At 36.0% G+C, this 13,107-nt stretch overlaps 1 protein-coding gene across 1 annotated transcript; it reads left to right on the top strand.

The window, feature by feature from the left end:
* Positions 1-10,500: 10,500 nt before the first annotated feature.
* On the top strand, positions 10,501-12,637 carry LOC131006441 (protein LATERAL ROOT PRIMORDIUM 1). The gene is given in 3 exon segments (XM_057933609.1): positions 10,501-11,495; positions 11,498-12,137; positions 12,209-12,637. Coding segments are annotated over 3 exon segments (1,047 nt in total). The 5' UTR covers positions 10,501-11,417; the 3' UTR covers positions 12,538-12,637.
* The last annotated feature ends 470 nt before the right edge of the window (positions 12,638-13,107 follow it).

Raw genomic sequence — 13,107 nt, 5'->3', positions numbered from 1 at the left:
ATTTGAGCATGCCATTCGGACTCAAAAACGCGGGAGCAACGTATCAAAGAATGATGGACAAAATTTTCAAGGATCAGTTAAAGGAGAACGTGTCGGTCTACGTAGACGACATGCTAATGCGCAGTGCTGAAGCGCGTACACATGCGGACGACCTGGAGAAAATCTTCTCGGTAGTGCGAAGACACAAGCTCATGCTTAATCCGGCCAAATGCACTTTTGGGGTCCAATCGGGAAAATTTCTGGGATACAAAGTTACACCTGAGGGGATAGAGGTAAATACAGACAAGGTTCGGGCTATTCTTGACATGACAGCACTGCGAAACTTTAAAGAAATACAAACACTGAACGAAAGGATAACCGCGCTGAGCCGGTTCATATCAAGATCGGCGGAAAGAAGTTTGCCTTTCTTCAAAATCCTAAGGAAAGGAAGCCGGTTCGAATGGAACAGTGAGTGCCAACAGGCCTTTGAAGACCTCAAGAACTATCTTAAGGAGCTACCCATCTTAACCAAGCCGGTGCCGAGGGAACCGTTGTATCTATACACTTCAGTGGGAGTAGAATCGCTAAGTACTGTGCTAGTCCGGGAGGAAAGGGGTATTCAGAAGCCAATTTACTTTGTGAGCAAAATCATTCAGGGAGCCGAGCTTAGATATACTGCAGCAGAAAAAACAGCCTATGCTATCATGATTACTGCAACAAAATTGCGTCCTTACTTTCTATCACACAAGGTTATCGTCAGAACGGCGCTGCCTTTTCAGCAAATTTTGGGGAGACCAGACCTTGCAGGGAGAATGGTAAAGTGGGCCATCGAATTGGGAGAATATGATGTGATGTTCGAACCTCGCACAACCATTAAAGCACAAGCCTTGACCGATTTCATCCAAGAAACTACAAGGTGGCTATTGCGAGGACCATGGACGGCGCAGGTCGATGGCTCCGTCACCAAGGAAGGGTGTGGAGTCGAAATATACATCGAATCACCGGAAGATGGAGCCTACCAGTTTGCGATCAAATTTGAGAACAAATTATCAAATAATGAGACAGAATATGAGGCAGTGATAAGGGCCGCCCACATCTTGAAGGAGCTCAGAGCAGACACATCCATCATCAAGACCGATTCTCAACTAGTAGCCCAGCAGTTGAGGGGTGAATGCGAAGTCCGCGACGATAGAATGAGAGCTTACTATGATCAGATGCAACAAATTAATAAAAAATTTGAAGAATTGGAAATAGTACAAGTACCCCGAGAGGAAAACCGAAAAGCTGATCTTTTGGCGAGGATGGCCAGCGCCGTCGAGCAATCATGGAACGATGGAATTACACTCCTGTTTGAGCCAAAGAGGGGTTCAGAAGTCCAAGTCTGCGCGGTTGAAGTTGGAAATGATTGGAGAGCTCCAATTATTCATTTTTTACAAACAGGGGAAAGAATGGAGGGAGACACCGCAAAGTACGCTAAATATGAGAAGAAAACTTGTTATGGACTTGCAGATGAATTCCTTAAAGTATTCTCACGTATCTATTATAATGGATTACATGGAGTATTTATAGAGTTACATTAGGGCAAAGGGTAAAAAGGACTTTACAGGTCATTCACGCGCTCCACATGTGGTGTGCGATCATGATTCTCTATTTACTAACAAACTTCCCTAACTAATTTGCAGCTTTATGTTGAACGTGTGATCCTCCCGAGCTCAACGCTGGTTGCTTCCATTCTTCGTCCGCGCTGACTTTACTGGGGCGAGCCTTCGTCTGCGCTAACTTAATCGGGACGAACCTTCGTCTGCGCTGCCTTAAACGGGACGGACCTTTGACTGCGCCGCCTTAAACGGGATGTAACCGAACCCTTCGTAGGTGTTGCCTTCTGGTCTTATCCACGCAGCTCTCCTTTTAATCCTTGTTTCCACTGAAGATGTTTCTTTCTTTGAGTCCTCTCCGGGTGTTGTTTTGAGGTTGAGCCGTCTCTTCTAGTCTGCACAGACTTTAGTCGGCACCGCTGACTTGCTTGACAATTGTGTGACGCATATGCGCTCTTTGAGCCAAGTATGTTTAGAGCCCAAATCAGCGCTGCTGATTCTCATCTCTTGGTTTCTGTGCTGACCCGATATTTCTGGAGTAGGGTGGCTGATGAGATCCTTACTCCTCATCAGATTTGATGGAGCATGTTTGGGCACGTTTCGGACCTCTAGGGCCGGAATAGTTATTTGTAGGATTTGTTTTTATTTTATTAAATTTTATGTAATTTTTAGGATTTCAAAATTAATGCAATTTAAATTTGAAGTAAATTGTGTAATTTAAATTTATGAAATTAAACTTAAATGAAAAATGGAAAAATCAAAACTAATGCTATCATGTAAGCCCAATGCAGCATCTTTACATCATGTGGTCCCCCCTATAAAGTAGGTTATCATGCTCTAAATACCAACTAAACTAAAATTTAAAATTAAAGTGTTAATAGGCAAAAATGCCCACTTCCTTAATTTTTTTTGTAAAAATGCCATAAGTTATCATACAAAGCATTCTATGCCCTAATTATATGAAGTACTTATTTTACCCTTTGATGTTGATGGATTTGCTTGGTTTTTTTGTGAAAGTCTTACACATTTGACCGATTTGACAGCCACCAGTCATAAAAGTCAACAATTTGACAGCTATCAGTCCAAAGTACATATGATCGGTGGGTGGCTAGATTATGTGTCCGCCCGGACGGACACATGATTTTACCGACCGGGCCGCATGATTTTATCAGTCGAACACATGATTTGCCACCCAGATCATGTGTCTGATCGATAAAATCATGTGTCCGCCCGGTGAAATTATGTGTTCGCTCGGGCGGACAGATAATCTAGCCACCCATCGTTCATATGTATTCTTGATTGATAGCTGTCAAATCGTTGACTGATAGCTGTCAAATCGGTCAAATGTGTAAGACTTTCATAGAAAACCAAGCAAACCCATCAAATCAAAGGGTATTTAAAGAATATGATATAAAATGCTTATGTTTATAAAAGAGAGCATTTTTACTATAGAACTTAAGGAATACGGCATTTTAAATTTTCACTCATGTTTAAATATAGTTTAAAGAGCTATTTTTAGAAAGATAAAAAATTTAATTTGCATTGAAAATAAATAGATCCATATATAGACCTTTGAAAAAAACAAAAATAAAATAACTTTACCATTACACCATTTTTTTTACACTTTGTACACATCTCTTAATTATTTGCTCCAACTTATATCCTCCGCTTCACCATAAAATTTTCGTCGATGAACAAAATATTTTGAACTCGATTAAGCACAGCAGCCTCAAAATATTTGGTACGATCCCTTTAATTCTATTACACGCGCTGTCAAATATATATATTTGTAAATATTAAGAGAGTATGAGTATGTGTGTATATATAGGAAGAAATGTGTAGAAATTTAGTTGCTAGAAAAAGTAAAATGTGAATATGGTATGCATTTGGTAATAATGGAGCGATTAATTGGCAGATGATAGTCAACTGTTGGCAGAGAAGGGGGCCAGGGGGGGCGGTGCTACTACACCACCAGATTTAACGTCTGATGTGATGCCAATTTCTTCTCCTATATTAATTCTCCCATCTCTTTCCGCTAATAATTATCCACTGCCACTATTTTTCTTACTCTTTTTGCTTTCATTCCTCCTCTCCTCTATTTTCTTCATTCGATACTTTTCTTCTCTCCATTTACTGTGGCTTTAATTTGATAAGTATTTGGGACTTTTCTAATCATGCCCTAATTCTTGTAGTAGCTTTATATTTTTGGGTGCATATACAAGTTTCTGTAATTCTTAACAAATATAGAAAGATTATATGTGATGACGGAAAATCAGATTTAGGATTAAGAGAATGAATTGAAGATGTATATTACTCTTCTGCTCATACAAAATTTGTCATAATTTTATTTTCGATATGCTAAAAAAAATGTATACTTTTTATTTACGGTAATAAAGTTCGTAGAACTCCACTCACATTTAAAGTGAGACCATTAATTCACTAACAATTTTACTCATACTCATATTTTATTAAGAGTTATTAACACTTAAATACACGAATTTTTAATATTTTTTTACTCCCTCCGTCCCCAAAATAAGTTTCTTTTTTAGGACGGCACGAGTTTTAAGGAAAAGTGGTAAAGTGAAATGATAATGGAGAAAAATATGTTATAATTAGTATTGGGAGTGGTGAAAAGGTGAAAAAGTGTTATAATTGGTATTGGGAGTGGTGAAAAAGTAAAAATCAAGAATAAATAAAGTATTATTAGTAGTGGGGTAGTATTCCAAAAATGGAAAGAAAGAAAGAGGAACTTATTTGGGGGACGTCCCAAAAAAGAAAAAGAGGAACTTATTTTAGGTATGGAGTAGGGGTGTAAGTGAGTCGAGCTAGCTCGCGAGCTACTCGGGATCGGCTCGAAGATTACTCGAAATCGACTCGATGTTAGTCGAGTCGAGCTCGAGCTCGAGCTACTCGAGTTGGTACCGAGCCCGAGTTCGAGTTTCGTGATACTCGACTCGTTAGGCTCGCGAGCCTAATCGAGCTCAAGTAATTAGTATATAATATATTATATATTAGCCCAAAATTAAATATATTTAAAACCTACAAAATGGCCCAAACGAGCTCGAGTTCACCGAGTTTGAACGAGCTCGAGCTCAACGAGCTTAAATGAGCTCGAGCTCGAGCTCAAACTCGAGCAAGACTCCACAATCGAGCTTAACCGAGTCGAGCTCGAGCTCACAAATATGACATCGAGTCGAGCTCGAGCTCAAAAAAATCAAGCTCGGCCGAGTCGAGCTCGAGCTCGAGCTTCATCAAAATAGTCGAGCTCGAGTCTGAGCATGACAATACTCGACTCGACTCGGCTCATTTACACCCCTAGTATGGAGGGAGTATTTTTTTTCTAAAATTTTATTTTTTGAATTTAACTACACGAACTCTATGCTCATCTGATTTTTTCCCCTCAAATTGATGTTGATTGTCCGTCGGAGATGCTAACGTGAAATTAAAGGACCGCGTGATGGTCTTAATTACTCCCTCCGTCCGCAATATCGTTTCCACTTCCATTTATAGAAGTAGAGTCCACAAACTTCATCTCACAACAATAGTGGGATCCAAACTCCACTCACTACAATATCCACTACTATCCACCACTTTTCTTAAAACCCGCGTCGTCCACAATGTGGAAACGATATCGCGGACAGAGGGAGTATTTTTTAAGTCATTTATGTGTATATACACGAACTTTCCATATTTTTTACTCCCTTCATCCGCGATATCGTTTCAACTTCCATTTATAATTGTAGGGTGCACATAACACCTTGTTGTCTTAACCTTGTATTTTCACCTTTATTGTGGGGCCCAAACTCCACTCAATACAATATTCACTACTATCCACCACTTTTCTTAAAATTCGCGCCGTTCAAAATGTGAAAACGATATTACGAATGCGGGGGTATTTTTTTCACATGGAATTCATTTCTTCCATATTTCTCATTCAATTCTAGAATTTTTAGATCCACATATCATATTAAAACTTTTCAAATTCTCGACAGAATAAAAAATTTAAAATAATATTTTAACCATAACTAACTAAGCACAAACTCGTAATATGTCATGATAGAATTTTTTGATCCAAAAATCTTATTAAAGCTTTTTAATTTCTCGACACAAAAAATAAAAATAAAATTGAATTAGGATTATAACTATAACCCATTGCAACACCAATTAATTGATCAACGTGAGAGAAATGAATTTTGTAAGAAAAACTGAATTTCGTGAGAAAATTTATAATAGTATTAAGTTTGTGAGAAAAGCTAGAAAATGTTGAAAGTCCGTATATTTACAAGTAAATAACTTAAATTAAAAATTGAACATGTACATAGATAATAATATTATGCCACGTAGAAATTAAGTAAATTATAATTCGATCGAAATTATTGGCCGCGAGAAAAATCAGACTAGCACAAAAGTTGGTGTATTTAAATTTTAAAAATAAAATTTGTGTGAAAAATAAAAAAATACTCCCTCCGTCCCACTTCAATTGGCACATTTGCCTTTTTTGTTTGTCCCACTTCAATTGGCACTTTCCAAAAATAGCATGTGGTTCATACCTTCTCTACACGCATTAAACAAATGGTCCCCATCCACTTTACACACTCAACCCTTTATTCTTAATCTTCGTGCCAAAGTAAAAATGCCAATTGAAGTGAGACGGATAGAGTATTAAAAGTTTGTGTATTTATATGCAATAAATCTTTTTATTACAATGTATTTCGTTTATAATGTGATATTTTTTTTAGACGAATGTAATATTAGATTGTTATGATGTTATTGTTCATGTGACGTATTTATAATGACCAAAAATTCTATCAAATTTATTTAACAATGCATTTGTAAATTTAAATGATGTCATCTAAACCAAAGTACTCCATCCGTCTCATGAAGCATGATCCATTTTTTTTCGGCACGAGAATTAAAAAATTGGTATTTTGTGTGTTAAGTGTGATTGATGAAAAAGTGAAAAGATGAATAAAGAGTAAATTTTTTGCTATTTTTAGAAACATATCAATTTTTGTGGGACAAACTAAAAAGGAAATTGAGTCATGCTTCGTGGGACGGAGTGAGTACTACCGAAGTCAATTGAAGAGAATATATAGAATAGAAGGCCCAAATTGATAATACGTTTTCCTCCTTAAATGGAAGGTTCGAGTCATATCACAATTATAAACAAAAATTATTACTTCATTATCTTTAAAAATATTTTTAAAAAGGAATTATTTTATATTAATATAAGTAAAGAATCACACGAGAGGCATATTTTTTTGTAAGAACTTAAAAGTTAAAGTAAAACCACATATATATACATAAATAAGATAACAATATATCGTGAATAATTAAATACTCTATGTTATAATTATTCACGATTTGATTGTCGCTTATTCATGCAATTTTACAGTTCGTATTAAGAACTGTAAACACAATATATGAATGATTAAAATTAGAAATGAAGATAAAATCTGAGAGTAAAAAAGGTTAATGATCACAGCATGACATTTGGATTTTGGTAAATTAATGTTGGAGAAGATGTCAACCCTTGGAAAACAATTATTGACCACAAAACATATTTATCTATGTTGGATAACAATTGCTCTTGATTATATTTATAATTGTAAATATCGAATATTACCGACACCGGTCTTGTAAATACAGAGCCGCCTGACTGAAATAGAAGTCATTCCTAAAAGATACTCTCTCCGTCCCGCCCAAGAGGCTACATATTCATTTTCGGGCCGTCCCAACGAAGATGCTACATTTTTATATTTGGCAAAAATAAGAAATTTTAAACACTTAATTAACACTAATTAAATATTTTCTTATTACTTTCTTTCTCCTACTTTATCACTTTATTACCTTCTCTTTCTTACTTTATCACTTTATTACTTTCACTCTCCTACTTTGTCACTTTATTATTACACACTTAAAACATTAATCTACAATTCCTTAAATCCCGTGCCGAAAAGCAAATGTAGCGTCTTGACCGGGACAGAGGGAGTATAAGAGCATTGATAACGCCTTACACGATCCAGCCTACTTATATAAGGCTGAGATTGTGTAAAGCGTTGCAGCCTAGCCTTACTCGTGTATTACACGATAGATCGTGTATACACGATAACCTCCAAATTTCGGCGCGTGTTCTACACGCGCCAGAAAAAAAAATTCGAAATTTGAAATTTAAAATCAGATTTGATCGCCTCGATTTGCGGTCCATGATCGTTTAAATTAATTTTTTTATGTAGTTTTAAATTATGTCATCTTTTTTTTTTTTGTAATTTTTAGGATTTTTATTTTAATGCAATTTTAGTTATTAGTAAAATGTGTTATTTAAATTCGAGCAATTAAATTAAAATGAAAAGCATAAAAATCAAAACTAAAAAAATCAAGGCTATCATGTAACTCCAATGCGGCCTCCTTACTCAATGTGGTACCCTCCTCATCAAGTAGACTATCATATAACCCCATTGCGGATGCTCTAACAACTTAATATTAGCTAGGTTACATTATAAAAATACAAAATAATATTAATTTTTTTTTGAGAGAGATACAAAATAATATTAATGAATCAACAAAAAGTGAGACTATAATTATATAAGTCGACGTTCATATTTTTTCTTTTTAGCATTTTATATGGCTACATGTCACTTTTTGTTGATTGTTAATAAATTTTTATGTGCATATAGTGTAATTTAACTAATACTCCGTATCTAATTATATCGTTTAGGAAGACTTCCATTTTAGTTACAGAACACAATTTCTACTTTCACCTTAACATTCAATGGTTAGAAAATATGTCCTTTACAAAATAAGAGACAAAAAATGAAAGTTATTGTATTTGAAAGCAGAATTTTTAAATTTATGTATAAAACTAAAACTATATGAATTTTCATGTATTTGGCATTGGTCTTACTTGTAGAATGAGGTTGTTTTAGTGATACAGAGACAAACTTTGATTAAAAATTGAGATGCTACAGTTACAATGCCTAAATATCTATATATTTATACTAACATAAAAAGTATCTTGGGCACAAAATATAAATTATCTATTATATTCCTATTACACATTTAACATCGAGAGCAATTATGTAAATTATATTTTATATATTAATTTATTACCTTATCTAAATCAATGTCATATATATATATATATATATATATATATATATATATATATATATATCTTGAACTCTATTTAGAATCCTTCAAAAGATAAATATCATGTAGAATTTATTTAATTAACTAGATAAATGAAAATAATATTAACTCACAATTATATAAACAGGTAGGGTATGTATCACATATCCACTAAGTTGTACTATATAAATCATACATTGAAATGTATGTGTTTGAATATAGTGTGACCACTAAATTTCTTTAAAAATACAATAAAATCATTATAAATTAATAACTTTTGAACCTATGAATTTCATTGAAAATTTATAATTTATTTATATATTGATAAATTAGTAATTTATTAATTTATCGATAAAAAGTAATAACTTTTTAATTTATAGAATGTTGTCTTAATTTCAAATATTATAATTTTAAATCAATTTATAATGTGTAAAATAAATGAGAGATAATATTTTAATTAAATAAATACATATATCTATCAATTTATTGTGGTTGGAGATCCTAATGATGATCGAGCTGAAGATGATTCAACAATAGTTTGTATTTTAATAAGTTTACCATAGTTTTTATAAATGCAATATTTTAACAATCATTAATTTATAATATTAACGGGACCTATATACTTTTGAAGGAGTTCTCTTAAAAATTATTATTTTATTATTTTTATTAAAATTGGTGATTTTTTGAATTGATCTAAGTTGGAACATGAGAAATTTATTAGTTATAAATGGTATTAATTTATTGAGTACTACATATTATTTTAAGGAGGTTTTATTATAATTGTAGAATCAAACAGATTAAATAGTTAATTAAAAAAAAATTAAATATAATAGATATTATATCTATATTTTTGTTTTTATCAAATAAAATAACATTGATTATGCGTACAAACGTACATTCTTTCTTTGTGTTAGTACATATATAAATATTTCATACCTAATTTTTTAGGTGAATTTTGATCAATTTTAATTAATTATCATAATATATAAGTACTAATTAGCAGGGACGGAGCCAGGAATTAAGTTCGGGGGGGGGGGGGGGGGGGGTTGAAATTGTACGGGGGTTCGGGGGCGGTAGCCCCTCGAGAAATTTTTTTTGGGCATTCTGTATATTTAAGGTATTTTTTTATTAAAATACGAGCATAATACTAATAATAACGAACAATATTTTCATAGATTATATAGTTTCAATATATCATAAAACTTTTTTTGGACATTTCGTATATTTAAGACATTTTTTATTAAAAGACAAACATAATAATAATAATAACAAACAACATGTTCATAGATTATATATTTTCTATATATTACAAATTAGTTTCAATACATTATAATTTTTTTTAGCATTTCATACATATTAGACATTTTTTTTATTAAAAGACAAGTATAATAGTAATAATAACAAACAATATTTCATAGATTATATAGTTTTAAATAACGGAATTATCCTTAAATTAAGTATATATATGAGAGAATATAATAACCAAATACTCTTTTATAAAAGAAAATTATTTTATAATAGGTATAAATAAATAAATATATATATATATATATATATATATATATAAAAACTCAAAATTTGGGAGGGGGCTCTAGCCCCCCCAAGCCCCCCCCCCCGGCTCCGTCCCTGCTAATTAGGGGAATATATCCTCATTGTATAATTAATGAAATCTAAGTAACTAAGTTACGAATGCCGGTAAGATTTAAAAAATGTAGGTGCTTTCACAGCCCAGCCTTTTATATATTCTGTGTGTTTGCAAGGGAGGATTTGTTTACTTTTAGCCTTTTACCACTTATTCTTTTGTGTTTTTCCCAATGGAAAGAAAGAATGAGGAGAAAAAAAAGAAGAAAAGAATTAAAAAAAGTGTGGCATGTGACTTTTTTAGGGCTTCAAAAATCTTACAAAACCTACACAACAAAACACACACACACAACTCTCTCTCTCACTAACACGCAAACACTTTCTATTATTCTCTCTCCAATAATCACAAACCATAATCGGTAGATAGGCACCCACCTCTCATTCTTTCGCTTTCCGTGAGAGGAGAAAAAAAAAAGGCAAGTAGTATGTTGATCTTGATCAAGGATCTGTTTCAACAACACTAGTATCTGTAGTGCGTGTTGTGTGTGTTTGTGGGTGTGGGGGTCTCTTCCTCTGCCTTAGTTGTGGTGTTTTTGCGTACCTCCACTCCGAAATTCTCTCTCTGTGTCTGTGTGTGTGTGTTTTTCTCTCTCTTGTGGTCTGCCATTAGTACTGGCATGGGAAGCTCACAAGTCCCTCTCTCAGAGAAACTTTATTCATGAAAAAAGCCAAAGCGACAGCAGCAGTAAGTAGCAGTCGCATATGGAGTAGAAGAAGCTGAGCGGAAATTAAAAGCCCATCACCACCCCTCTCTCACTCATCTCTATCTCACAATCTTCTTCTGCTCTAAAGAATATATCAGAGACCCCACTTCTTTTCACACACTAACGACTCCCTCATAGATTCTTCAAGATTTGGAAACACAGATCAAAAGGGACGGAAAGAAAAATCCAATCTTGGCCTTGCTTGATTGGGACGTACACCAATTTTGTTTTTGTATCTATCTGCACATATATATATAGCAGAATTCTGCAGTTGTGGCTACCACTCGGCGGCTACCTTCCGATTCCAGCGGCGCGTTCGCTGAGTGGGTCGCTTCCTCCTCCTCCGCCGGTGACCTCTCTTTAGGATTCAATGCCGGCCCCTCCGCCACCAACTCCGCCGCCGCCGCTGGAGGACTGTGGCCCGCCTCCGCCGCCGCCGCCACCCGCCACATCAACTGCGGCCTCCCCCCTGAATTTTACTTCGTCGCCCCGGCCTCCTCCTTCCACCACGCGGAGGCCGCCGCCACCGCCGCCACCACGATCAACTTCGACCCTCACTCCCTCAACGCCTCCAACGCCATCGGAGTGGGAGTCATCCCCCTCCTCACGGCCTCCCCTTGCATCGCCGCAGCAGATGAAGACGTCATCAACAGCACCTCACGCAGCCGCGGCGCCGGCATGCAGCTCTGGCAGCAGCTGCCGGATCCCTACTTGAAGAAACCCTTGAACAGCAACATCGATCACGCCAATCTCGGTGGCGGTGGAGCCTCCTCATCCGTCGGCACCACCACATGTCAAGACTGCGGCAACCAGGCCAAGAAAGACTGCCCGCACCGCCGCTGCCGGACTTGCTGCAAGAGTAGAGGCTACGATTGCTCCACACACGTCAAGAGCACGTGGGTCCCCGCCGCCCGCCGCCGCGAGCGCCAACTGATGGGCGGGAACACCGCCACTGCCGGCTCCTCACAGTCCACCTCCGGCACCAAGAAACCCCGCCTCGGCGGCGCCTCGCAAACCACAACCGCTTCCCACACTTCAACCTCCAACACCACCCCACCAAGAAGCTTCGACACCACCTCTAGCCATCTAGGTAAAAATTCAATCTTTACATGTTATAATCATAAGAAAATCAATGGGACTTATATATATTTTTTTGAATAGACGCGAGCTTAAAAGAGTCATTACCAGGGCAAGTGCGTGCCCCCGCGGTGTTCAAGTGTGTGAGAGTAACTGCAGTGGATGATGGTGAAGATGAGTTTGCATATCAAGCCGTAGTCAAAATAGGTGGTCACATTTTCAAAGGTTTCCTATACGATCAAGGGTTTGAAGGGAGAGAAAGCTTTCCCGATATATCGGAATTGCATTTGGGCGGCCTCGGCGGCGGCGGCGGCAGAAACGGCGCCGCCCTCGACCCCACCTCGGATATGTATGCCGCCTCCAGCGGCGGAGGGCTGCTTGGAGGTTCCACTTATGGAAACCAAATAAATTGATTCACTTCACAACATTGGAAATTAATCTTCATCTTTAGATGACACCTCTATTCTCTTGTTGTTGGTAACACTATCGTTTATAATTATTCATATTTCTAGATCTTGGTAATTTATTAACTTATCCTTTTTGTTACCAAGTTATGGTTTCAGCTCGTGGCTCTAGGCGTCCTAATCAAGAAGAGTCTCATCATTTGCCCCAAAAAGATAACTTCCTTTTATCATCATAGTAATTTCCTTAATACTGTCGATATATATGCCATGCCCAAGTTTTGCACTTTTGTGTGTAAAATGAGAGTAAATGTGCACAATAAGAGTTCCAAGTCGGGGAAATTTTATGACTTCAATTGTATCATATAATGTTACTTTACTATGCTTTAGTTTTGATGGATCATACATAGGGTCTTATATATATATTCCATTTATTTTTTTACCAATTTATAATGCATCATGTATACTCGTGAATAGATTATATGTCCTTGATTGATGATGTTTGCAACAGGTTTTCTTTGTTGCTTGGGATTTAAATTTGTTTGTGTGTGAAGCATTTTCATTATCTTATGTGGCTTCACT

Source organism: Salvia miltiorrhiza, chromosome 1, assembly GCF_028751815.1.
Source record: "Salvia miltiorrhiza cultivar Shanhuang (shh) chromosome 1, IMPLAD_Smil_shh, whole genome shotgun sequence".
Taxonomy (NCBI): domain Eukaryota; kingdom Viridiplantae; phylum Streptophyta; class Magnoliopsida; order Lamiales; family Lamiaceae; genus Salvia; species Salvia miltiorrhiza.
The sequence above is the reverse complement of the archived record's forward strand: the minus strand, read 5'-3'. Positions and strand labels throughout refer to the sequence as shown.